Source organism: Mastomys coucha, unplaced genomic scaffold, assembly GCF_008632895.1.
Source record: "Mastomys coucha isolate ucsf_1 unplaced genomic scaffold, UCSF_Mcou_1 pScaffold3, whole genome shotgun sequence".
In the NCBI taxonomy this organism is placed as follows: domain Eukaryota; kingdom Metazoa; phylum Chordata; class Mammalia; order Rodentia; family Muridae; genus Mastomys; species Mastomys coucha.
Window position 1 is genome coordinate 44,780,967 of NW_022196909.1, and position 25,551 is coordinate 44,806,517.

General features: G+C 47.0%; 1 protein-coding gene across 2 annotated transcripts; it reads left to right on the forward strand.

Moving 5' to 3' along the window:
* The first annotated feature begins 2,708 nt into the window (after window positions 1-2,708).
* Window positions 2,709-24,488, forward strand: Glo1 (glyoxalase I). Of its 2 annotated transcripts, none has more exons than XM_031347796.1 (6): window positions 2,709-2,906; window positions 13,679-13,761; window positions 17,041-17,181; window positions 18,878-18,945; window positions 20,005-20,094; window positions 23,147-24,488. In XM_031347796.1, the coding sequence occupies exons 1-6, from the start codon at window positions 2,823-2,825 to the stop codon at window positions 23,233-23,235; spliced, it is 555 nt and encodes a 184-aa protein (XP_031203656.1). In that variant the 5' UTR covers window positions 2,709-2,822; the 3' UTR covers window positions 23,236-24,488. The 2 variants fall into 2 exon arrangements, with proteins under 2 accessions (XP_031203656.1, XP_031203657.1); XM_031347797.1 differs by lacking the exon at window positions 23,147-24,488 and adding an exon at window positions 21,536-22,057.
* Window positions 24,489-25,551: the final 1,063 nt, after the last annotated feature.

The following is a 25,551-nucleotide window of genomic DNA, read 5'->3' on the forward strand; positions in this document are numbered from 1 at the left end:
AGGAAAAAAAAAGTATTATAAAATATTTACTCTATATATAGAGAAATAAAGAATAATACAGTGTCAGTTTGTTTGCCTAATATGCCCCTTAAAATGAAGTATGGTGGACTCGTAAATCCCACGCAGATCTCCCAGCTGCCTTTCTCTTCGATGCTGCTGCTTAGAGGAAATCCTGTCCTTGAAGAACTTGTTTATTCCCAGGAGCTCCCAGATTCCACGACAAGATTGTGTTTGGCTATATATAAACAATACTCTATATTGGTTTGGATATTTTAAATCTTCTAAAAAATGTATGATGTACCTAGCTATTGTACTAATTAAACTAACATTGCTTCTCTTCTATGTGTATGGCGTGTCGTATGTGTGTGGTACTGGTTAGTGTGGGTATCCGAACATTTGACTGCAGATAGAAAGGACAGCGGTGGATGTCTGGTGGCTCTCCTCAATACTCTACCCTTTGTTGTCTTGACTAGGCGTCTCTCATTGACTTGAAATTCATAGATGTGACTTGGCTGGTTAACTAACCAAGCTCCAGGAATCTATCTGCCTGTCTCTCTGGGACCTCAGGCATGCACCACTGAGCTATAGATTCTGGGGACTTGAACTCGGGTCCTCATGTTTATACAGCAAGCCCTTTCTCAGCAGTGCCACTGCCTCAACTCACTCATTTCATTTCTACTTGTGGAATCTATCCACTTTAGAGTATGTATTTCTGGTAGATTTTCTTTTCACTTATGTCTCATAATCCAGTCTATGAAAATAATAACCGCCTGGTGGTGGTGGTGGCATACGTCTTTGCTCCCAGCACTTGGGAGGCAGAGGCAGGTGAATTTCTGAGTTCAAGGCCAGCCTGGTCTTGAACAGAGTGAGTTCAAGGACAGCCAGGGCTACACAGAGAAACCCTGTCTCGAAAAACAAAAACAAAAACAACAAACAAAAAACAAAAAAAGAAAATAATAACCTACCTAGTTTCGTACTGTTAAACAAGTAGCATTTCCTACTCCCCCCCCCCCATTTCAAGCTGTGTTTCTTCTATTTGTCAAATGGAATATAAGTATAATAATCTTTGTCTAGGATAAATACTTAGTAGTAAATCCTATGGTGTGCTCCCTTCTGCTTCACTAGGTGCTGTCAAGTAGGTTCCCCACAAGTTTCTAGTAATTCAGATTTCTACCAGCAAGTGCCTGTTGATTCCAGTGTTCTGCCTTCCACACTAGCGATGATGTTTTTTAACTTTAAAAAGTTAGCCTAAAGGCCGTGGAAACAGACTTCCCTAGGTACTAGAAAACTGAAGTCAATTTTTGCACACCGTGTCCTCTGTTTTGTAATCTACCTATCCTTCCCTTTGGTACTGTTTACTGTTTTATATTTCTTATTGATCTGTATTCTTTTTACATATTCTGCATCCAGTACCTCTTATATTGCCCTTCCATGGATATGGCCCAGACCTCTTTCTCTCCCAAGAACAGGCTTGTCTTCTTCTTCTTCAAGGGTGTCTGTGCATTTATGGTTTGTTAAGTTGGAGACATCAATTCCTGTTGCATTTCTCTCCATAGTGTTAATCATATGGTCGTAGATAATCGGGAAGGAGGGTAGAGTGTGTGTGTGTGTGTGTGTGTGTGTGTGTGTGAGAGAGAGAGAGACAGAGAGAGAGACAGAGACAGAGACAGAGACAGAGAGACAGAGAGACAGAGAGACAGAGGGAGAGGGAGAGAGATTAAGACAAAATTCACCAAGAACCAAAGCTGTCTTTTTAAGACTGAGTCACATGAAGCCCAGGTTGGCCTTGAACTCACTATGTAGCCCACACTGGCCATAAACTTATTTCCTACTTCCACCTCCTGATGACTGGGTTATAGATGCGAACCACCATCCCTGTACCGTTCACCACATCTTAAAAGCTAATTTCAGATAAGATATCCCATCAGTTCTGTCTACACACACTCTCTGTGTAGAAGTGAGTCATCAGAATCCCATTCAAACTCAGGTGGTTTGTGTATACAGCAGAGTCAAACCTCAGGTCATTCGACTCTCAACACTTTCTCTAAGGAGGCTCTGGGAAGAGCAGTAAGTAGCCTGAGCTCCTGAGGCAAATATATAGTGGGAGCAATCTAGTTGCTTGAAAACAAAACAAAAACCTAAATTAGAATTGTTTTCAATTATCCTGGCTTCAGATTCTTACACAGTTTTTAAAAAGACTAACACTCGGGGCTGGTGGGATGGCTCAGTGGGTAAGAGCACCAATTGCTCTTCTGAAGGTCATGAGTTCAAATAACAGCAACCACATGGTGGCTCACAACCACCCATAATAAGATCTGACACCTTCTTCTAGTGCTGTCTGAAGACAGCTATAGCGTACTTGTAGTAAATAAATAATAAATAAATCTTAAAGAAAAAAAGACTACATAGTTATTTAAAAAAAAAAGACTTAACACCCAGTTCAAACTCTCATTAATGATTAACTTCCACCATGCTGCAATTTTCTACGAAGTTGCCACCCTGAGGAATGGGTAGTTTTTCAAGTTTTGTAATTAAATATAAGCAAAATCAGGTCACTGAGTAATACTTTTTTTTTTTTTTAAAGAGTTGCCGCCATTGTGCACAATGGCCTTCTGGGAATTGTAGTTTCGCCATGCCGAAACAGACTCATTGGGATCCAATCAGCAGACAACCAACAGCTATGTGCATCGTGATTGGCTGGGAGCCGCGCCCGCCCGCCCCTTGGCCTGTCGCTCAGCCCAGGCGGCCCACGGTCCTTTCCGAGCGTGTGGCCGGCCGGCTTGTTTGCTAGCTGCTCTGTTTGGTGATCCTCCGGGGCGGCCATGGCAGAGCCACAGCCCGCGTCCAGTGGCCTCACTGATGAGACCGCCTTCAGCTGCTGCTCCGATCCGGACCCCAGCACCAAGGTGGGTGACGGGGCCTTCTTCTCGGCGACTGGAGCGGACCTGGGGCTCTGGCCCTGCTTGGCGAAATCCTAACCCGGTCTGGCCGCTGCTTGCAGGTCCGCCTGCTGACGGCGCAGCGGAGTGAGCTGGGAGCTGGGAAGAGGGCGAAAGAAGCCAGTGGGGGTGTGTGTGTGGGAGACAGTGCAGAGGGATCCCCGTCTTCAGAAAGTTATCTCAAAACCTGTAACCCCCCAGTGTGCGGTGAATTTGTGTATTTTGGGCACGGTGTCTTGAAGCCAGGGCGACACAGGGTCAGATTCCGTGTCTGTGGGTGTAGTTGTCCAGGGTAGGCGCTATATGGCCCTTTAGACGGGCACTTTCAGAACTTGTATAGCTAAAGGGGCCCCTCTATAACTGGTCCCTCGTTTTCATAGTCGCTTTGCCGCCGGCGTTCACTCCTTCAAACTACACCGGTTGCTCGAATTTAACTGTCTTTGCTGGGCTTTTGCCGTCGCTCAAGTCCACACTTCTCTCGAGAGATTACAGGTAATAGGACTTCGACTGGAAGGGAATCTTGGACACTCTTCTTGGGACCCTTTCGTTTTGCAGTTAACAACGAGTAAGGGACTTAATTTATAGCATTGACTAGCTCTCACTTCGCGCGGCTGTACTTACAGTAGGCAAGACTCATTCAGGTGTGGTCCTGGGCTCTGCACGGCCGAAAGGGGCGGCTGACGGAGGCATTTATTCCTGTGTAGTCACCGGTGTCAGTAAACACCTTTGCATTTAGGCGGCGCATCTTTTGTAAATCCCTTGAAGATTGAGTGTGGGCTTTATGTGTAATAACTAGCGTGGGAACCCCACTCGCGTGGAATCAAGGAGGCCGTTGTAATAACACGAGGTTGATTTTTATTTTGAACTGGTATACCAGGGTCAGCTCTGTAATCAAGACCAGAGTGACCAAGAGGAAACAAGGCTCTAAGCTTTTATACCATTTTAGAACAGAGTTTTACAACTTACAAAGTTACAATTTACAACATGGGTTAGTAACACTTTATCTTATTTATTGTTCTTTAGTTCTCATTGACTCTTTCTCTCTGTTAGGATAAGATACCTGTGACTCTCAGGAGGGGTGGGGGACATCCTCTCTCCCAGAGATGTCCCCAGGAAGCTGCATTCCTTGGAGATGGATGGTATTTGTGAACTCTCTCGTAAAACCTCTTTTATCTTAAGGATTAGTGGACCTCTTTGTTTTCTGGCATTTTTTAAATGAACCATCCTGGTTTGATTAATTTTTTTGTTTATTTGTTTGTTAGTAGAATTTTTTTTATTCAGAAAAAAAAAAGACCAAAAAAACCAAAATAAAACAAAAATGAAACCCAAAAACAAAAATTTTTTCCAAACACACACAGGAGGGGGTATGGGTAGGGGGAGGTATCTGTCCATCCAGCCCCAGCCCCCCAGCCCATGTGGTTTTGGCAGCAATAAGGGAAATGGGGTAATGGCTTAAAAAATAATGGTATGTGTGTGTGTATATGGAAAGAAGGGGGGGCAAAAGCCAAGGGAACGGTGGGGGAGGGGACAGATGAGGTCAGTACTGGGAACGCCGCAGGTGACTGGCCATTTCATAACATTTCTTGTTGAGTGGACACCTTCTTTGCCCATCAGCAGGACTAGCGTCTTGGCAGTCATGGTGGCAGTGACATTGAAGGTGGAGGCTCCTCCGGTGCTCTTGGTACGGAGGTCCATTGTAAATTCCCCATCTTGCAGCAGTGAGTCCCGGATCACAGAACATTTCTGGCCCCCAAGTGTTAGCCCACTCACGAAAAAACTTGACCGGTCTTTGCCTACCAGGACACCATCCTCAGATTAAATTTCTACATATGCAGCCCTCTAGGAGGGGCAGGTAGACGACTAAGGACTTTGGTCCCTGCTTGTTCTTTACCTTAAGGGCAAAGAGAGTCAGACACACTAATTTGCCAAAGCTTTTGACTAGCACCAGGTGTGTACTTAGGGGAAGAGCTTAGTCACTATAAAGTTAAGGCAGGAAGGAAAGAATGAACACACACACACACACACACACACTTCTCCTCATTCATTCTATTTACACATATCTTAGTATGCATTCAGTTTTTTTTTAACATTTTGTGTGTGTGTTTGTTTGTGTGCTTGTATACATGTGGAGGTCAGAGGCCAACTTTCCATGTTTGTCAGAATTGGGACGTTTCGGGGCTGAGCCGTATTGTTGATCTCCTAGCTATTTTATACACTATAAATTGGTTCATTCCATGTGAATTAGTTTCCTACATTTCTGAAAATTTTACATACTGATGTATCGATCCATCCATCCTTCCTTCTTTTCTCAATCTCCCCTCCCCCGTCTCACTTTCTGGTTTAGACGGGGTCTCACTGCCTAGCTTTGCCTGTCCTGGAAACTTACTGGTGTAGACCAGGCTGGCCTCACACTTACAGAGCTCCTCCTGCCTGTTTCCCAAGTGCTGAGATTAAAGGCTTAAAGCTTTTGCTGGGCTATGTGCTAATTTCTACAAAGCACACCCAGATTCTGGGTTTTGTTCGAGTGACAGTTGACGTCCTAGGTTACATGGGATCTTAGGTAACAGGCTGTTCAAACCTTGAGATTCTAGGGCCTGGGGATGTGGTGTGGTAGAGAGCATGTTTGACTTTGAATTCAATCCTCAGCAGTAGCAATAACAACCAGTTAACCCAGCCAACCAAACAAACAAAAACTGAATGAACGAATGAGCTAGAAATCTCCGGGAGAGTTTTAAAAATACACGAAGTGCACTTTTCTTGGACTTTGACTTACATTTCACAATTCTCCTAATTTCTCTTGATTTGGAACTCTTCTTTGAGATTAGCCGTTTTTTTTTTTTTTTGGCAAATAGACATACCGTTCGGAAATGTAAAGCGAATTATATAACATCTGGTGCGTGTTGAGTGTGCTAGGCCCTGGATTGATGTTTTAAGTTCATTCGTAACAACTCTGTGAGGCGTGGGCTGGCAAGATGGCTCAGCGGGTAAGAGCACCGACCGCTCTTCCAAAGGTCCTGAGTTCGGATCCCAGCAACCACATGGTGGCTCACAACCACCCACAATGAGATCGGACGCCCTCTTCTGGTGCGTCTGAAAACTGCTACAGTGTATTACGCCGAGTGAGTGGGGCTGGAGTGGCTTGCCCAGAGAGGAGCCCACACTCCCAGCCTCTACCCTCTCGGCTTCCGAGATAACTCAAGCTGTAATTGTACAATTTGCCGCTGAGGGGTGTGGGGGTGAAAGCCTGCAAGCAATGAAATTTTAGCTGGATTATATGCTAACTGCAAAAGAGCTTGAAAGGCTCTTTGGGGTGAGCGGGGACACTGGCGTGAAAAAGATGAGGACTTCATCCTGTGCCAAACACACACCAGCTTTGATGGATTCGGGATTAAAGGCATTACAAAGCATTCTGGTGTGTTAGTTACATTTGTGCCTGCTAAAAAGCAAGAAAAGGACCCGGGCAGTGATGGCGCATGCCTTTAATCCCAGCACTTGGGAGGCAGAGGCAGGCAGATTTCTGAGTTCGAGGCCAGCCTGGTCTTCAGAGTGAGTTCCAGGACAGCCAGGGCTATACAGAGAAACCCTGTCTCAAAAACCAATAAATAAATAAGTAAGTAAGTAAATAAATAAATAAATAAATAAAGGGCTATACAGAGAAACCCTGTCTCAAAAAACCAATAAATAAATAAATAAATAAATAAATAAATAAATAAGCAAGCAAGCAAGGAAAGGTTTATTTTGGCTTACAGATCGAGGGTACATTCCGTGGTGGTGGGAGAACTCAGTGCAAGGAAGGCTCTAGCTGCGGCATCCGGAGTGAGGCAGCTGGTCACGTGTCTGCAGTCACAGGTCTGTGGCTGGCCCATAGCTGGCTGGTTTCCTACTTTTACTGTCTGAAAGCCTAGCCCATGGATGGATGACGCCACCCACCTTCAGGGTGGGTCTTCCCTCCTTAAACTACTCTAAAACTTTGGATGATTGTAAATCCAGTTCCAGGTTGTCGGCGGAGATGAGCTTTCCCAACTTTCAGTGCGAAAGCTGCTGAAGGTCCTCGAAGGCCGCACCGGTGATCCGTTGTAAGCACAGGGTGTTTGGAATTTGGAGCCCTGTGTTTGGATCGCCACCTCTGTGGCCACTCCCATCTTGGCAGGGCTCCTGGGGCTCATAGAAGGAGCATAAAGATGACTCAGCTGCCGGGAGGGTACAGTGAGATGAAATGGAGAGAGAGCTCACAGCAGTGCTTCGGCTGTCAGAGTCAAGGAATGCAGTTAAGCAGAAGGTGATGGTGGAACCACGTTTAGTTACTCGGGAGAGAGTCCAGGGGAAGGGGAGGAAATCTTATCAGCAAAATGTCCCAGTAGGGTGGCAGAAGGTCATATTATGGTGGAATTCACATGAACCAGGAGTAATGTCCTGTCTAAGACGGTTGGGTTACGATTTTGTATGCATAGTTCAGGTAGTGGGTTGAAGGGTTTGTGGTGGTTTGAATATGCTTGGCCCTCAGGAAGTTGCAGTATTTGGAGTCGTGGCCATGCTGGAGTAGGTGTGGCCTTTTGGAAGGAAATACATCATAGGGGTGGGCCTTGAGGTCTCCTAGTGCTGGAGCTCCGCCCAGTGCAGGAGAGAGCCTCCTGGCTGCCTTTGGATCAACACTAGAGCTCTCATCTCCTCCTGCACCATACCATGTCTGCCTTCACGCTGCCATGCTTGCTGCCAAGCTTCCTGCCATGATGATGATGGACTGAACCTCTGAAATTGTAAGCCAGCTCCAATTAAAACATTTGCATTTATAAGAGCTGCTGTGGTCATGGAGTTGTTCACAGCAGTAGAAGCCTAAGACAGGGTAGGAGCCTAAACACAACCATTGGGGTCCTCAGAATTTGACAGCTCTTGTAATAATTATTATTATTTTCTCATCTTATAAAGATTGGAGTTGATATGTGTAGGCTGAACCCAGAAGTTTGGACTTGCCAAGCACATATGTTTTCTGAGACTGAGACACATCCCTAGGCTAGCGTTGTAGTAGAATATTCTACATGTATGTAATGGAAATAAGAGCTATGTTGGGAGAACATAGCTCTTTTTCCTAAGCGATAAGCACTTGACATAGTGTTTCCAGTCAGGTTTAGGAATGGAGCTGGGAGCGAGAGAAAGAGAGAGCCAGGCTCGGAGGATCAGGCTATACTAGTATTTATTCATAAGCAACAATAAAACAAATAGGAAGTGAAATGGGATGGCATTCATTCACACGCTCACTTTGCTTGCCTCTGGTCTGGCATCTGTGGTAACCTGGCTCTGATGGCTCCGACGGCATTTCCTGCTGTGCTTTGGATCCTCGATGGAGCCTTGGGCCAGAGTTGGGGTGTCTGGAATCAATGGGTTGGCTCTGGGGATGAACGGTTTCAACAGGAAGAGTCTCCTCCATTGGGCCCCCCGGGGATCTAAGCCAGTTGCAGTTGCTAGACTGGGGGGTTGTTTGTTTGTTTTCTTTTTTTCTTTTTGGTTTGTTTGTTTGTTTTCAAGACAGGGTTTCTCTGTATAGCTCTGGCTGTCCAGGAACTTACTCTGTAGACCAGGCTGGCCTCGAACTCAGAAATCCACCTGTCTCTGTCTCCCAAGTGCTGGGATTAAAGGCGTGAACAGGGGTTGCTAAGTCTCTTTCAACTCAGGCATTCTACATTATTTAATCTGACATTTGGCCTTATCACCCCCATTCACACACTCCTGACTTGGTTTCCATGGTAACATCTTAGCCAATCAAAATTGAGGGGTTCACTTAGGGCATTTACCTTATCACATTACACACACACACACACACTCCGGGCTGGGTTACATTTGTCATTTCTTTTATATTGCTTACATTTATCCTTTACACGTAGGAAACGATTGGAGTAACCGGTGTAACAGAGCAGTGAGGAAGGCGATGTCGAACACGCGTGCAGGAAACATGTGCAGAGGATTGGTTTGGTTTTTTGGGTTTTTTTTTTTTTTTTAACCTAGGATTTTGATTGGAGAACTATCACTCCAGATTCCATTTGAATACGCCTGCCTGAAGCCGGGAGCAGTCCAGAAGTGGGGAGGTTGAGCCATGTAGTGGTTTATTAGAAAGGCTTGAAGGAGGATTTCCAGGGAGGCTAAGCAGGCAAGGGAGTGGGTGGTAGGATGCTTGGCTGGGCAGTGGTGGCGCACGCCTTTAATCCCAGCACTTGGGAGGCAGAGGCAGGTGGATTTCTGAGTTCGAGGCCAGCCTGGTCTACGGAGTGAGTTCCAGGACAGCCAGGGCTATACAGAGAAACCCTGTCTCGAAAAACCGAAAAAAAAAAAGAAACCTCTTCCGTTCACTTCGGTTTGATGTGATTTGAGCTGGTGATGGGAATCCAGGGCTGAGCTCAGAGGACTGGAATAACGGTAACAGTGAGACAACGGAAGCAGCTGGCTCTGGGCCAGACATCCTGCTAAGTTCTTTCCCACATTACTGCATGGATACTTCAGCTCAGCCATACACTAATTGTCTCCATCCCAAAGGATGGAAACAGAGGTTTTAGGAAAGGAATGGCGCCCTCATCGTTGAAGTGTAGACCCGTGTCGTGGCCAGCGTGAAGTAAGTAGATAGCTACTCCTCTTACATGTTTTCCCTCCGTTTGCACGGGAAGAGAAATGTCCTGTGATACTCAAGAGAGGACAGATGAGGTTGGGTGCGACTGGGGAGATCTGAGTACCAACTGCCTTGTTTAAAAAAAAAAAAAAAAAAATGCCAGGCATGGTGGTGTGCATTTGTGAGCTCAGAATTAAGAAGGTAGGTGGATCTCTGGAGTTCCAGCCAGGCCTGTTCTGGAAGCCTCAGGCCAAGTGAGGGACCCTGCTTCCCAAAACAAAGTAGACAGCTTCTAAGAGCACCGGAGGTTGTCCTCTGGCCTCCGTATGTACGGACACACATGTGTGTGTGCACCTGTGTACACCAGGACATGCTTCATACACAACGCAAAGAAGTGTATGGCCTCACAGCCACGTACCAGTCTCACTAGTTCAAAAGCAGGGTATTGGCAAAGCTTTGTTTCTCATTGGCTCCAGAGAGGCACTCGCTTTCAGCTTTGGTGGCTGTCTGATCTCACTTCCCTTCCGGGATAGGGCCCATACCACAGCTTACTGTGACGTCTGCCACCCAGTCTCTCCTCACCGTCTCTGCCATGTCTGGTCTTCTGTCTTCTGATGTTGTCTTGAGTGATTGAGCCGCCTAGCTAACCAAGGCTGATCTAACGCAGCCCCTCCTTTCTTCCCCCAAGATTTATTTTTAAATATGTTGTCAGGGTGTTTGCTTGTGTGTGGGTATGTGCACGGGAGTGTAGGTGCCTGTGGATCCCTTGGAGCTGGGGTTAGAGTCGTGAGCTACGCAGTGGTGGGTGCCGCAACTGAACCCAGGTTCGTGCTCTTAACTGCGGAGCCGTCTCTCCAACCTTGATCTCTGTATTTTTAGGCTATCTGGTCAGTTAATTTCATCTTCGGAGCAGTTTACAGTAGAACCTAAGTTAATGTTTGATAAAAATAATCTGGACTGTGTTTAGAGCTGACTCTATGTGCACACACACACATACACCCAACCCCCAGTGTAGTGCCTTGGCTAATAACCAAGCCCAGAGTGGGGGAGGCTGGCTTTCTCTCAGGAGGCCTGCAGGAAAGCCTTTGAAATTACCCCAGTGTGGTCCAAAAGTGCGCCCATCTTGGTGGACTTGGTCTCCCCAAGCAAGTGCAGTAATTGATAGTGAAGCAGCAGGCACTCGCATTGGCTGGCAGAGGGAGATGCTTGCTATTTTTGTAGTTTTAGTACCTCATTTTAATCTCTGCTTAGACCAGCATCTGGCATGAAAGTGGTCTCGCTGCTTCGTAAAAAGTCTGAGACGTTTGCCTCATTTTCCGTGGTCCTAGAGTGACTTTGTAGGTGTTTTTATACCCGTGTTCAGAGGAGAGAACCAAGCAGTCAGTGCCCGGAGAGGGAGCTGCTTACCTCTTTCTTCCCTGATTTGTCAAAGGAGAGAGCAGCAGCTCTGGGTGTGTGATAGGGCAGCCTGGGTCCGGAAGCAGGGACCCCTGAGCCAGCTGCCTTCTGCCCGGGTGCCATACAGCTTAATGAGAGAACCAGACCACAAGAGCTGCTCTGAAGCCCAAAGGCAAAGCTTTGTTCAGGGCATGAATTGCCCAGCTGCCCCCCCACCAGAAGGGAAGACAGCACCCCCAAAAGAAGTTCGGGAGTTTTATGGAGTGTTTTTAGTTGGGCAGGAAGAGCATCTAGAAGGCTGAAGGAACTTCCGTAAGCGGTGTTCTTTTCAGGAGGAGGTGTGCCCTCTGACCATTAGAATAGCTGGAGGCTGTGGAGAAGCTGTTCTGCCTAGACGAGTGTCAGCAGACTCCGGGAAGTCTAGAACATTTAGTTTCCATTTCCCTGAAGGGGCTGGGTCCCACGCTGGTCATCCATCTTGGTGTCTTAAGTGACTCCCTTCTTGGGCCAAAGATCTGGGCCAGCCCAGCAGTTGCCACCTCCGAACAATGAATTCAGGTGCTCTGTAGATCACTTCTTCATCACATGACAGAGTTTCTCCGTGTAGCCCTGGCTGTTCTGGAACTCACTCTGTAGACCAGGCTGGCCTCGAATCCAGAAATCTGCCTGCCTCTGCCTCCCAAGTGCTGGGATTTAAGGCATGAACCATCACTGTCTGGCATAGGTTTGTTTGTATCTTATATGATGTAGGTTGGGGGGGGGGGGGTAGGCTGTGCCGCCTGCAGCGTAACTTTCTCACAGCTGTGATAAATTACCCCGACAGAAGCAGCTTGGTGGGGGAAAGGGCTTATTTTGGCTCTCAGTTCAGGTTACCCTCCATTACAGTGGACAGGTGGCAGAAGCTGGAGGCAGCTGCTCACATCACAGCCACGGACAGGAGTCCCAGGGTGAGGAATGCTCATGCTTCACCAGCTTCTATCTTTCTGTGCAGTCTAGGACCCACGCTTATGGAATGGTGCCACCTACATTTATTGTGGGTGTTCCCGCTTTGATTAACCTAATCAAGATCCAGCTCCTGGTCTGGTCCTGGTGGAGGGAGGATAGGGGTGGGGACACAGGGGTGGGACTCAGTTATGCCTTTAAACCCAGCACTCAGGAGGCGGAGGCAAGCAGATCTCTTTGAGTCTGAGGCCAGCCTGGTCTACACAGTGAGTTCCAGGATAGACAGGGAAAACCTGTCTTGAAAAACAACAACAAAAACAAAAAAAGAAAGAAGGAAAGTTCCTAATTCCCTCAGGGTGCCCAGAGGGAACCCTGGCTGCCTGCTGCCTCTGGATCCTGTCACGTTGGCAGTGTTGACTAACGCAGAAGCTGCAAAGGGGCGAGCAGAGTTAAGTCTGTAAGTACCGATGGGCAGGAGGTTCCTGTGGTAAAAGAGAACCTGAATTTACAAGGGCTAGCTGATTAATGTGCTAACTCAGTGTACACCTCTCGCTTACAAAATGGAGACAACACTTAGACATGTAAATATGTAATATTGACGTGTCAGGGCTGGGGATACAGCGTGGCTGGCTAGCGTGCACGAGGCTTGGGGTTGATCCTCAGAATAGGTGAGGTGTTGGACACGTCCCAGGATGTGGGAGTGCAGTCAGAAGTATCAATGGTTCAAAGTCAGCCTGGGCTACATGCAACCCTGACTCAAAAATAAGTGGTTCCTGTATCTAAATCAGCTCCTGTTGGGCAGTGGTGGCGCATGCCTTTAATCCCAGCACTTGGGAGGCAGAGGCAGGTGGATTTCTGAAACCCTGTTATGGGATCTCCCCTCCAATAAAATAAATCGTGTCTTGGGACAACCCCCAATAAATAAATAAATAAACAAACAAATAAGTAAATAATCAATCCTCAAAAAGGAAAGGAGGGGACTATGTGATTCTTTTGTTTGTTTGTTTGTTTGAGACAGGGTTTCTCTGTGTAGCCCTGGCCGTCCTGGAACTCACTCTGTAGACCAGGCTGGCCTCAAACTCAGAAATCCACCTGCCTCTGCCTCCCAAGTGCTGGAATTGTCGTGTGCCACCATCGCCCGGCTGGTCCTGCGATTCTTGCCACTGAAGTCTTCAAAGTGGGAGTGGAGACGAGAGAGGTGAAGGAGAAGGGAGCTGAGGGGTCGCCTCCTTCTACATAGCTCAGCAAGGGCGCTTATACATTCATCACATATTAAGGAGCTCGACATGGTTGCTCACACCTTTAGTCCCAGTACTTGGGAAGTAGTCAGGCCGATCTCCGAGTTTAAAGCTAGCTCAGATTTGCTCAGTGAGTTCCAGGATAGCCTGCGTGAAGACCCTGTGGGGATGGGGGAAGAAAATTATAGAGGTTGGATTCTCTGTTGTGCCAAATCAAGTTGTAGTTTGCTTGAGAAGGGATATACACTTGTTGGTTGGTTGTTTAGAAGAGACTCACCAGAAACCCTGTGGGGTGGGGCCTCAGATAGATGATGGGGGTTCACTTCAGGATTGTCCCTGAAGCAGATGCTGGCGGCTCATGCCCTTGACTCAGCACTTGTGGGAAGGCTAGAAGGTCAGGGAGTTCGAGGGCCAGTTGAGGCTGGAGATGGGGTTTCCTCCGCTTGTCTTCTGTTTGTATCAAGACGCTGGGCTGTTCTGTTATAGAATGCGTGTGAAGCCGCTAGGAAGTGCGAGTGAGCGTTGAGAGTTGACGCCACTCACCACGCCCTGCTCTTTCTCCTTAGGACTTTCTAATGCAGCAAACGATGCTGAGAATTAAGGATCCTAAGAAGTCCCTGGATTTTTATACGAGGGTTCTTGGACTGACGTAAGTAAAGTGTTTCTTAGCACCTTACAATTGAAAAGCACGGTGTCGGAGAAGGTGGCACAGTGGAGGAAGGGGGAGAACCGACTACCCCAGCGTTGCCCCCTACGCCCTTGGTTCGTTCCCTCAGATAGCGGGAGGCTTTTGGTAACACATGCACGTAAGTAGTTAAGTGAAGTGACCTTTAATTCCCTGCCGTTCATTTACTTAAACGAACTTTAAGAGAGCAGCTCAAATATTATGTGCGCTCAGAAAATGTGGCTGGTTTCGAAAACTACAAAATGGAGACTGCAAAATGGCTTCCTTCTCCTCGGACTGCTTAGTTTCTTGTGTCATCCCCACCACCACCAACCCCCCCGACACAGAAAAAGTGGTTTTCCATGTGTATACAGCATATTTAAAAGGCAGAGTGTCAGAGCTGTGGTGGCACACGCTTTAATCCCAGCACTCAGGAGGCAGAGGCAGGTGGATCTCTGAGTTTGAGGCCAGCCTGGTCTACAGAGTGAGTTCCAGGATAGTCAGGGCTACACAGAGAGATCCCGTGGCAAAAAACCAAAAATAAACAAACAAAAAGACAGAGAGCATATCCACCCAACACTGCTACGGGCCCAGTGCCAGGCCTGTTACTCCCTTCAGTCTTCCCAGTAGATCCCTCTCCCGTGGCTCATATCCTTTCACACACAAAGAAACTAAGATGCTGGTCTCCCGATGCAGTCACCTCACGGTCGGCACTTGGCCGGGCCGAGTCTGTACACCGTTGACCTTGTTGTGTTTTCAGAGATAGACCCTAACCTAGATTCGCTGCTCTACCGGAAGCGGAAGCGAGCTGCCTCTCATTCCTTCCGTCCCCATCTGATTGCTCGCTAAGGCTGGCACAGTCTCGTTAGTAAGGCAGAGATAGTGTTCCCAATGGTTCTGTTTGAGGTATTAACTCTTTTATGGAGGAAATTTATTTGTGGTTAATTGATGCATAAATCTAGCGGTCCAGCCATATTGATAACAGGGAAAAGTAGATAAGAGGTTGGACTGGCCTCTGGCAGCTCTGCTTTAGGTGCAGGGGGATGGCTCAGTTGATAAAGTGCTTGACTTGACGTGCCCACCTGCAGCCCTGTGACTGGAGGCACAAAGATTTTTCCTTGTACTCAGTAGGCAGAGGCAGGAGGACCTACCTCTGTGAGTTGAGCCCAGCTTGGCCTACTGGTCAGTCGATTCCAGGGCAGCTAGGGTCACACACTGACACTGTCTCCGAGGTCAAAGGTGAGTGAAAGACAGTGGACAGCAGTTGAGGGTATCCTGTGCCAGCCAGCCTCTTACCTCTGCACGTACACTCTCTTTCCTGTACCCCGATGTGTACACACACACACAAAGACATTTTGCTTTTTGCTAGGCTCCAAGTGCTTGGTCTTGATTATGAACAAGGTTATCTTTGAGCATAATTAATCTTCAGTCGTCTAAACAAATGGCATTATGTATAGTGTTGTGCTTGCCTGTGATCTTACAGCCTCTGAACTGACTGACAAACTAACTTCACCTCTCCTTTTGAAAACCTCGGGACTTTTCCTCTCTTCTTGCCTGGCCTCCCTTGTCCCCGAGACACTCCCAGAGACTCCATCTTGCTGTCTGACCCCTTGCTTGTGCCGAGTCACTTTCTCTGTATCAGATGTGCATAGATGGAGCTACTGGCTACTGTCTTGCTTGCCTCCCTCCCTCTTTCCTCCTTCCCTGCTTCACCTGCTCCGCTGTATTGAAGTTGCTCTCAGAGGACCTTTCTGGTCCGTGACCTTTACAAGGTCTTAATCCTGTTTCACCTTTCTGCAGCGCCCGCAGCTCTAACCCCTTGTTGTTGACATTCACGGTCTCCGTGAAACTCACCTGGCCTTCCCTCCTGTTACCCTGTTTGCTTGCCTGGTGGGTTTCGAAGACTCAGTCCGTGTGTTTAGCTGAAAGAATGACAGGGGGAAGCAACTGCATTGCTCTCCGAGGCAGAGCTTTGCAATACCTTCCCTGTTCATAGACAAGCACTGTGATTTCATTAAACTTGAATAGCTGAGAGCTGATTGTGCAGGGTTACTCCTGGAATCCCAGCACTTGGAAGCCGAAGCATGGGACGAATTGGGGCTATCTAGTGAGTTCAGGCACTCCTTGTCTATCCAGTAGGGTCATGTCCCGCAGAACAAGTAAAAAGACAATTGATGAGTCACGGACCTCTGACCCAGGGAGGCGAGGGAGTGAGTGAAGGGCAGACACTAGAGAACTAGATACCTGGGCACAGAAAAGCTGGGGTCAGGTGGTCTGTGAGCAGTGTTGGAGTGCTAGCAACCACAGCAGCAACCTGGAGCCTTGGTATGTTTGTTATGTCAGCACAGTGGGGGGCTAGCCTCTGGAGGAGGCATTTGTAGGCTAGCAGTCCCAGTAAGCACTGCTTGGGGAGGAAGCTGCAGTTGCTAGTTAGCTCTTGCACACATGTGCCTACAGTTTATAAACACTCACGTGTGTATACGCTGTTAGCTTATCACTCGGACTGGAGGCTTTGCCATCCCTCTGAGCCTAGGGATGTGACAGGGGCTCAGTCTTCCAATGGCTCTGAACACTGGTCCTTGACTGACATGGCCGCGGCAGCAGTACACCTTCCCTCAAGGCTTCACACACTCGACCCTCATGGCTTCCTCAGCTCTCTACTTAGAACCTTTTGTTTTATTTTAGTGTGCGTGTGAGCATGCGTGCTTAGGAGCCGAGCACTTTGCTCTTTTGAGACAGGGTCCCTCACTGGTTCCTGCTAAGGTTGATGGCCATCAAACCCCGGGGCTGTGTCTATCTCAGCCTCCCCAAGGCTGCTCTTGTAAGCACACGCCATCATGCATGGCTTCTCCCGTGGGTGCTAGGGCTTAAACTCAGGCCTTTAACTTACGTGGTAAGCAGTTCTAGATGGAACTATAGAAGAGGTTTCCCCATCCCCTGGCTTTAGCCCATGCTTCTCTCACTAAGGTATTACGTATTATATTATGTATTAGCTATATATACAGCCCTCATTCCTAGTAGAGCGTACGTGTTATTCTGAGCTCAGTGTGAGTCAGTCTGTGCTGCTGTGAATGACCCTGGCTAGTCAGTCTGTGCTGCTGTGGATGACCCTGGCTAGTCAGTCTGTGCTGCTGTGGATGACCCTGGCTAGTCAGTCTGTGCTGCTGTGGATGACCCTGGCTAGTCAGTCTGTGCTGCTGTGAATGACCCTGGCTAGTCAGTCTGTGCTGCTGTGAATGACCCTGGCTTTCTGTCTAATTCCAGCCTCCTCCAGAAGATTGACTTCCCTTCTATGAAGTTCTCACTCTATTTCTTAGCGTATGAGGATAAGAATGATATCCCCAAGGACAAGTCGGAGAGGACAGCGTGGACGTTCTCCAGAAAAGCCACCCTTGAGCTCACACAGTGCGTATGCGGTTTTGTCTCTTTACGGAGCCTGGCTTTGGTAAAGGTATTTTAAATAATTTGTTTTGTGTGTGCTCATCAGTCTAAATCAATTATAATCAATTAATTTGTTCGTTTGTTTCTTTAGGTTTTTGGAGACAGGGTTTCTCTATGTAGCCCTGACTGTCCTGGAACTCACTCTGTGCCACCACCTCCCGGCAATTTTCAATATTGTTATGTGTGGATATTTGGGTCTTTGTGTTACTCTTATGGTATCAATAAGACAAAGAGAACATTTTTCTTTTAGAGAATAGGACCTCAAGTAGCAAGATATTTGCCAAATTATAGCTTATTAATTTTATAACTTAAAAAAATTCTTCTGCCAGGCTGCACGCCTTTAATCCCAGCACTTGGGAGGCAGAGGCAGGCAGATTTCTGAGTTCGAGGCCAGCCTGGTCTACAGAGTGAGTTCCAGGACAGCCAGGGCTACACAGAGAAACCCTGTCTGGAAAAAGCCAAAAAAGCCAAAAAAAATATTTTTTTTTCTAAAGTCTTCTAATGTTCAAATTTTTGTCCTCATTGTTTTGCTGTCTTTTTGATCCAGAAATGTTATAGAATATGTTCCTTTTAAAGAGCCAGCACATCATTTTATAATAACTAACATTCAAATTTTAAGGCATTTTTATAACTTTAACATTTAAAGGTACAGAGTTAAGGATTGCCCATTTCCTTTAATTTCACTACATTGATGAGTTTTTTGGTTTTGGGGGGTTTTTTTATTTTTATTTTTCAGGGACTAACAACAGATCCTTTGTTACAGTAAGCCTGTGTTAGTATGTATCCCTAAGTGGCCCTCTCTTATCTAAAATGGAAATACTGGAATCTAGTCCCTGGAGCTGTTTTGATACTTGGTGACATATCTAGGACATAGTGTAGAAGAACGGCAGCCGCTGTGATTTTTTTATTCTTGCTCTTATCCAGGTGCAGTGTCTTTTTAACCTAGCTGGGGTCTTCTTGGCCAGCTTGCCCTTTCTATAGGGGAAAACTCAGGATTGGGCGTAAAGTAGCGTCCATACAGAGTACAGCTCCAGAGATCCTCCCTCTCGTAGGCTGTTCACAGGTCAGAGTTGTGAGGGACCGTCTTAGGCAAGAAGGCTCTTTCTCTAAAAGGACAGAACCATTAGAATAATGTGCATCTACAATAAAAGGAGATCTATTAGATTGGCTTCCGTGGAAGGGGCTGGGCAGTCCCAGCAGGACTGCCTGAACTCAGCTCCATCCACAGAGCTGGCTGCGTCGGCGGTCCTGAGCCAGGGTCCACACCCTGCAGCTCCCTGAAGAAGCACTATTATTAAGTCCATGGCAGAAGGCCGGCAAGCTGGAGTCTCCGAGCAGCAGTAGATGCAGGGCAGGTGGAAGACTTTGACAGTGGGGCTTCCTCTCTGGAGATTCACTTGAAATTTCAAATTAATTAATTAATTAATTAAATTATTATTCACCATTATTAATTATTAACCAGTACAGGTTGATTATTACAGTTGTTAAAATATTAATAATTACCAAGATTAATACATTAGTTAAGATTGACTTAGACTGGTGAGCACAAAAAGTTATTTAAAATACTTTTAAAAAGCTGAGGTCCGCCTGCCAGGTTGACTCTGAGTCCCTCAGGTTGACCATGGAGACCAGCCATCATGGTTGTTCCTCTCCTCCATAGCAACTGGGGCACTGAAGATGACGAGACCCAAAGTTACCACAACGGCAACTCGGACCCTCGCGGATTTGGTACGTCTCCCTCATCGTATGGGATGTGTGTGTGTGTGTGTGTGTGTGTGTGTGTGTGTGTGTGCGCGCGCGCGCGCGTGTGATTTTGCATGGTGTACATATTTACAGATACAGAACGCTTTACATATGAATGACCTAATTTTTAAGTATAACTTATTAGGAATGTTGATATTTTTATTTCTTGCCAATCTTATTTAGCGCTTAATGTTGGTATTAACATAAACATTGTGTTTACTTTTTCATAATATAATGCAGTAAAGCCCCGGCATTAGGCTTCCAGTAAACCTTATTTTAAGGCTAGGGTTAGAGCCCACAGCCTTGCACATGCCCGGTAGGCTTTCTGCCACCAGACTGTGCCTCCATCTCCCCGTCTCGGAGAGCGTTTGGTTAAAACGGTGGGAACTGGTTAGTCATTTTCTGGTAGTGTCTTGTCAAGGGGCAGAAGAGATGGTTAAGAGGAGAAGAGATGGTTAAGAGGAGAAGAGATGGTTAAGAGGAGAAGAGATGGTTAAGAGGGGTGGGTAAGGATGCTTGTTGTTCTCGTAGCGGACCGGGGCTTGGTTCCCAGCACCCACACTGTGGCTCACAACCATCCATGATTCTAGTTCCAGGGAATCTGATGGCCTCTTCTGACCCCATCAGACATAAGCACCCACATAGTGCCTATATGTACACACAGGCAAAATGCTTGTTACACACAAAATACATCTAAAATATGCATCCTGTCAAGGATAATAAAAGCTTTGCTTGGGTAATTTAGTGAACGCCAACAGTTACTCAGTAAACACAAATGATTAACCTTTTTGTTATAGATTTTTTTTCTAAACATGTTGAACTACACATTAGCCAGTATTGATTTATTTAAAAGAACAATTCAGAGCAATTATTTCACTACAACCAGCAAGTCCAACAGCAGTTGGTTCTTAAATAGATATTTGAACCAGTTAAACTTGTTTTCAAGGGCCCTGTGTTTTGAAGTAAGTTCTGGAAGCCATTTGAGACACTCTTGTGACCCTTTCTTCCCATGCTCTTTTTTGGGGGGGAATGCCGTCACCAAAGGTCACATTGGGATTGCCGTTCCTGACGTCTACGGTGCCTGTAAGAGATTTGAAGAACTAGGTGTCAAGTTTGTGAAGAAGCCGGATGACGGTGAGTGAGACCCCTTCTAACCGAGTGCACAGCTAAGATTGGCTGTGGCTGCGGGGGATCATGCTGACTGCGCACCGGTAACAGGAAGCTCTTTCCAGCAGGCCTAGGAGCAGAAGTAGAGATTATATTGTGCGGCCTTACCAGGGACTAGACACAGGATGTGGAGAGCAGTGAGAACCCCACCCCCTTCCCTAGCCCCCAACTCTCTCTCTCATTGGCTTTCGGCTTTCAGAATTTCAGGGTGTAACTAGTTGCTCCTAAATGAATTCTGTGATGTGTATTTTGTTAATATGACTTTGCCAGGTTACTTTAGTGAACAGCTGATATTTTTCTTTCTTTTATACTATTATATACATGCTTATGTCTGGATATGTGTCTTGAAGAAGCACATATCTGAATGCTGTGGTATTTATATGTATCAGTATCATTATACTTAGATCTCTTCTTACCTCCATTTTTTTTTTTTTTGTTTGTTTGTTTTTAGTTTATTTTTAACGTTGGAAGTAGTTCTTACTGTGTGGCCCAGGCTGCCCATGAACTTGGAATGCTGGTTTCAGCCTTGCTAGTATTTTTATAGTGCACCACCACACTCGGTTACCATATCAGTATGAGACAGCCCCCAAGCTGGTGCAGTTAAGTAGATCATTGGTTAGAGCCCTTGCCTAGCATGCGCTGGGGTCATGGGGTCTGTCACCAGCACCAAAAAATAAATAAATAAATAAATAAATAAACAAACAAAAAAATCCCCCACCAAAAAAAATAAATAAACAAAAAAAACCCCAAAGTAACTAACCACACACACAAAAACCCTGAGAGAAATAAACGAAACATTTTAATAAAATTGTTTCAAGTAAGTCATTTGCTGTGGGTGGGATCTTCTCAGTCAGGAAATGGCCTGCCCTCTGCTCACATCAGCCCCTGGTGCCTGCCTTCTGCTCACATGGCCCCTGGTGCCTGCCCTCTGCTCACATGGCCCCTGGTGCCCGCCCTCTGCTCGCATGGCCCTTGGTGCCTGCCCTCTGCTCACATCCGCCCCTGGTGCCCGCCTTCCGCTCACATGGCCCCAGGTGCCTGCCCTCCGCTCGCATGGCCCCTGGTGCCTGCCCTCCGCTCACATCCGCCCCTGGTGCCCGCCCTCCACCCACTCACATGGCCCCTGGTGCCCGCCCTCCGCTCACACGGCCCCTGGTGCCCGCCCTCCGCTCATATCCGCTCCTGGTGCCCGCCCTCCGCTCGCATGGCCCCTGGTGCCCGCCCTCTGCTCACAAGGCCCCTGGTTCGCGCCCTCCGCTCTCATGGCCGCTGGTACCTGGCCTGGTTTCCTGGATTGTCCTCTCTTTTTCTTTGGTCCTCACATTTTTTTGAGAGTTAATCTAGTTTGGCACTTTGAGCCTCCTTTTCTCCATTTCTCTCTTGAAGCATCTTTCAACCTTTCCTACAGGTTTGTGAGGACTGATTTCTGAGACTGATGACTTTGAACCAGGCACAGATAGATGCGTTCTGCTGACGATCCCAGGTTTATTTTCCCTCAGTCTTGAAAACACTCGAGTCCTTGATAAATCTGCCGTCGGGATGACTGATGTTCCTTTGTACTTTCTAGTGGTTTTTTTTTTTTCTGGAGATTTTTGGTTTACCGGTTACAAACTGTTCCCCTCAAATGTAACTCTTCTGAGTTTTCTTCTCAGTGCGTGTCTGTGTGTGGTGCGCATGTGCAGGCCTCCTCCCTAGAACTCGCTACATTAATAAGAGAGGGTCTTTCACTGAATCCTGGGCTCCCCGATCTGTACAGTCATTGCTACCGTTTTTCATCCCTTGGCTCCCTAACGTTTTCTTGGTCTTAGTGAACACCAGTGATATATTTCATAGTGGTCATTCGGTCTCTATATTTTAATAGCCCTTTGTCCATTGTCCTAACAATTCATGGTTAATTCAAATAAATAATCCAGTTTTTTAAAATATATAATTATGCTCAATTGTATATTTAATTATGTTCTTGGATTATGTTGGTTTCGCCTCTGAGCTATTTTTTCCAACAACTGTAAGCTGCTGTAATCCCCCAGGCCACGTGACTGGCAGAAGCACGTAGTCCCCGAGGATCCCGGTGATCTCGGGAAGACAGGCTGGATGAGCCCTGGGCTGGGTTTCCCGCCTACCAGAAGTGACAGGTCTTCTCACAGAGGCTCCCCACCTCTGGGTCTGCTGTCTTCATAGCTGGCCCTGGGTGTTGGGGGGCCGGGGTACTGAAGTTAGCAGGTTTATTCTTGAGGACATCTGGGAATCAATAGCCATGTCTCTCCCGTTGCGAGGGCTGGCGCTGATTGCCTGGGGGGTGGGGGGCAGTAACAAACATCCTGTTTATTCTCACTCAGCCACACGTTCAGAGTTCGTGTTCTGACTCTAAACTACCCTCTGTCTGGATCAGGTTAAGTCAGCAGGCTGTGCTCACCCATTCCTCCTCAGCCGTCATCCTGGACATTGCTTATCTGGGTTTCTCTCTCTCTCTTTTGCCCTTATCTGAAATCCTTGACCTTGGGGTCAGGAGGCTGACACAAGAGTCAAATGAGTTCAGCATCTTAGTCCCCAAATAAATCAATCTCTCAGGGCACATCAATACGTCTAAGTGAACAACTCCATCTTGGTTAGAATCCCCAGGAGCCACAGTCTGATTGACAGGGCTTAGGTTACCCCAGTATATTGTTTAATCGGGTTTGCATGACCCAAGCCGCCGGTACCTCTGTTGTGCACAGAGGTGGCACTGCCTGCTCCCTTGAGCATCTCTCTGTCTTCTCTTCCTTCGTAAATCATTTCTGTGATTGGTGACATGGTGACCTCAAAGTGAGGCAAGGACCTGGCATTTAATAGAGCTGTTCCCGGGTTCTGGAAGGTCACATTCTAGGCATTGGGATAACTGAGCTACCTTGACACAAACCTTTCAGAATGAAAACTATCAATGACGTATTTTATTCAAGTGCAAATTAAAATTGTAATGAAAACATGTTTGTTTGTTTTTTTAAATGTGCCTTTCTAATAATGAAAAGTTTTCATTATATAGGGAAAATGAAAGGTCTGGCGTTCATCCAAGATCCTGACGGCTACTGGATTGAGATTCTGAATCCTAACAAAATAGCAACGATTATTTAGTTCCGTGAGAATGTGCCTTCGAGGTGTCAGGGACAGCGGGCACAAGAAACAACGTGATTCAAGATGCTGCGGTGGCCAGAAGCATGGGGGACTGATGGGTCTCTGCTCCAGTTCAAATCCAGTTCAAATCCTTCTGAGACCCTTTTCATTGTCCTCATTCAGTGGGTTTTTAAAAGTCTTCCCTACGTAGTCCCCTAATTTTCAAGTAGCAATTTATCTTATGACCTTGACAAAGTTGTGTGACTTTACTTTTAAGATAATAATTAGAACAGTTCCCTCTAGAGACCACAGTTGCTAGGGCCTGTCTCTTAAAGACTACTCAAGTCTGGTTCTGATTCATCATTTAAAATTTTGTTTCAAATGTTTCTTTTTGGGGGTCCATTACCTTCGGGGGTTTCATTTCCTCAGAAATAACTTTCCATAGTGGAAAGTACAGAGCAGTGAACAGAAATCAAATTTTTTTGTGTGTACTTCAAACACCTTAGTGTTTATCTTACAAAAGAGAAGGCACTCCTGAGAGCAATTCGGAATCATGCTGACAAGGACACAGATAGAAATACTAACTTTTTTTTTTTTGTATCTATCAAGTACTTTCAGCATTCAAGGACTAACTTTACTTTTCTGGGATTGTGGAGGAGGAAGGCACTAGACAGTGGGCTCAGCTGTAGCACCCTGTATGTGAACGAACGCTACAGTTACCATGTGAGAAGGCAAGCAGCTGGATATCCCGAGTAACCTGACTGAAGGCTTGGGAGGTGTTTCTAGTAGCTGATGATGCCTCACAGTACCTCCTGCTCCACTGGGAAACCTGCAGTGAGTCTGGCCTTGTGCTCTTGACTCTCACACTCGGCCTTGAATACCACCTAGAAAGCGGCCCAGAGGTCTATAGGACAAGGCTGCTGTAGGGGACACCTGTGAGTGAGCCCTCCCCACCCCACGGTCTTCACGATGCTTGCAATCATGTAGGATAAGTTACCTTCGGTACTAAGAGGTCTGGTGTTAGCTCTGTGGTCTTCCCTGCTGAGTGAGGATGGAGGGACTCTCAGAGGCGATTTGGAGATTCAGTGACTGGAGGACAAAACCCAATCTGACTGCAGCGAAATTTCCTGCCCTCTGAGGTGGAAGACGCGGGTGGGCAATGCCAAGCGTGACACAGCTATGGGCACTGTCTCTTCTCGGGATGGAATGGATTTATGTGAGCAGTTTAAATACATCCTAGGCTGAAATAAAGCTAACGCAGTTGAATACATAAAGTCCTGTGTATCAAGTCCCTTTGTGTAAATACACTTGCAAATACGCCTGCCTGGGAAGTGGAGGTGGGAAGAAAGGACTGGGGAACCTTGCTGCCACTCAGGGGAGTAGTCCTCTACTGGCACGGTCACCAGGAGGCTGCAGACACACACACCTGCGCTGGGACTCCGACTGCAAGTCACTTGAAGAGCCAGTGGCCTACGAATCACTCGTGGCTTCCCGACGCAGCATTTGGACCATAATTGGTCATGATTAGGCTGTTGTAACAAAAATCCCATCGACTGGGTGATGTGAACATTTCTTTTTCACTCTGCTGCAACTCCTAAGAAGCAGCAGCCTTTGCAGTGTCTGGCGAGGGTCCCCCTGACTTGTGGACTGGCACCGTCTTTGTCTTCATGGGGCAGAAGTTTACCGCAACCTGCATCCCCATCCTGGGAGGCTCCACCGTAAGTGGATTGCCTCGTAGAGAGCTCATTTCCATTTGGGGAGTAGGCTTAGAGGAGTTTCGAAGGACCCCAGAGTTGTCCCATACATTGTACACAGACCTTGACAATGTGGCTGTGGAGAGGCCTTGGTTCTCAAGATGGGAAGGCCCAAGAGCGCACACTGCAGAGCTGGCCAGCAAGAACTCCCGATGTCTACAGCTCGCTCATCCCATCACTTGACATCTCTCTCTCTGGGTCAATAATATATATGATCAAAGATGGGTAAGGCCAGTCCGAGTGCTGTGTGTCCATCCACGATGGCTGGTGAAAGGAAGTAACCTGGGATTTCTCACTTGTCTAGTAGGCTAAGGACTGAAACTGTTTGCCCAGGCTCCGCTGCCAAACTCCTCTCCTTATGTTCTGGAAGACCAACAGTTTTATACAATGTTACTTATTTATCAGACCATGTCCCAGTTGGGGTTTTCTGACTTTGTGTGGCCACATGCTAACAGGAGGTTTTGTGTCTTAAAAGTGGGAGCTGGAATGCAGGTGAAATGCCCTCACACCAAGGCCACCGCATCCGGCATGATGTACCACTAACTTAAGGCCCTCTGAGGTTATGCGTGTCAAGTTTCTCTTG

What these genes read in the sequence shown, in the direction of transcription:
- Glo1 (XM_031347796.1), top strand. Translation starts at nt 2,823, where the DNA reads ATGGCAGAGCCACAGCCCGCGTCCAGTGGCCTCACTGATGAGACCGCC. An exon ending in ACGAGGGTTCTTGGACTGAC is followed by an intron (nt 13,762 to 17,040) that starts GTAAGTAAAGTG and finishes GTCTAATTCCAG; the next exon opens with CCTCCTCCAGAAGATTGACT. An exon ending in TGTGAAGAAGCCGGATGACG is followed by an intron (nt 20,095 to 23,146) that starts GTGAGTGAGACC and finishes TTCATTATATAG; the next exon opens with GGAAAATGAAAGGTCTGGCG.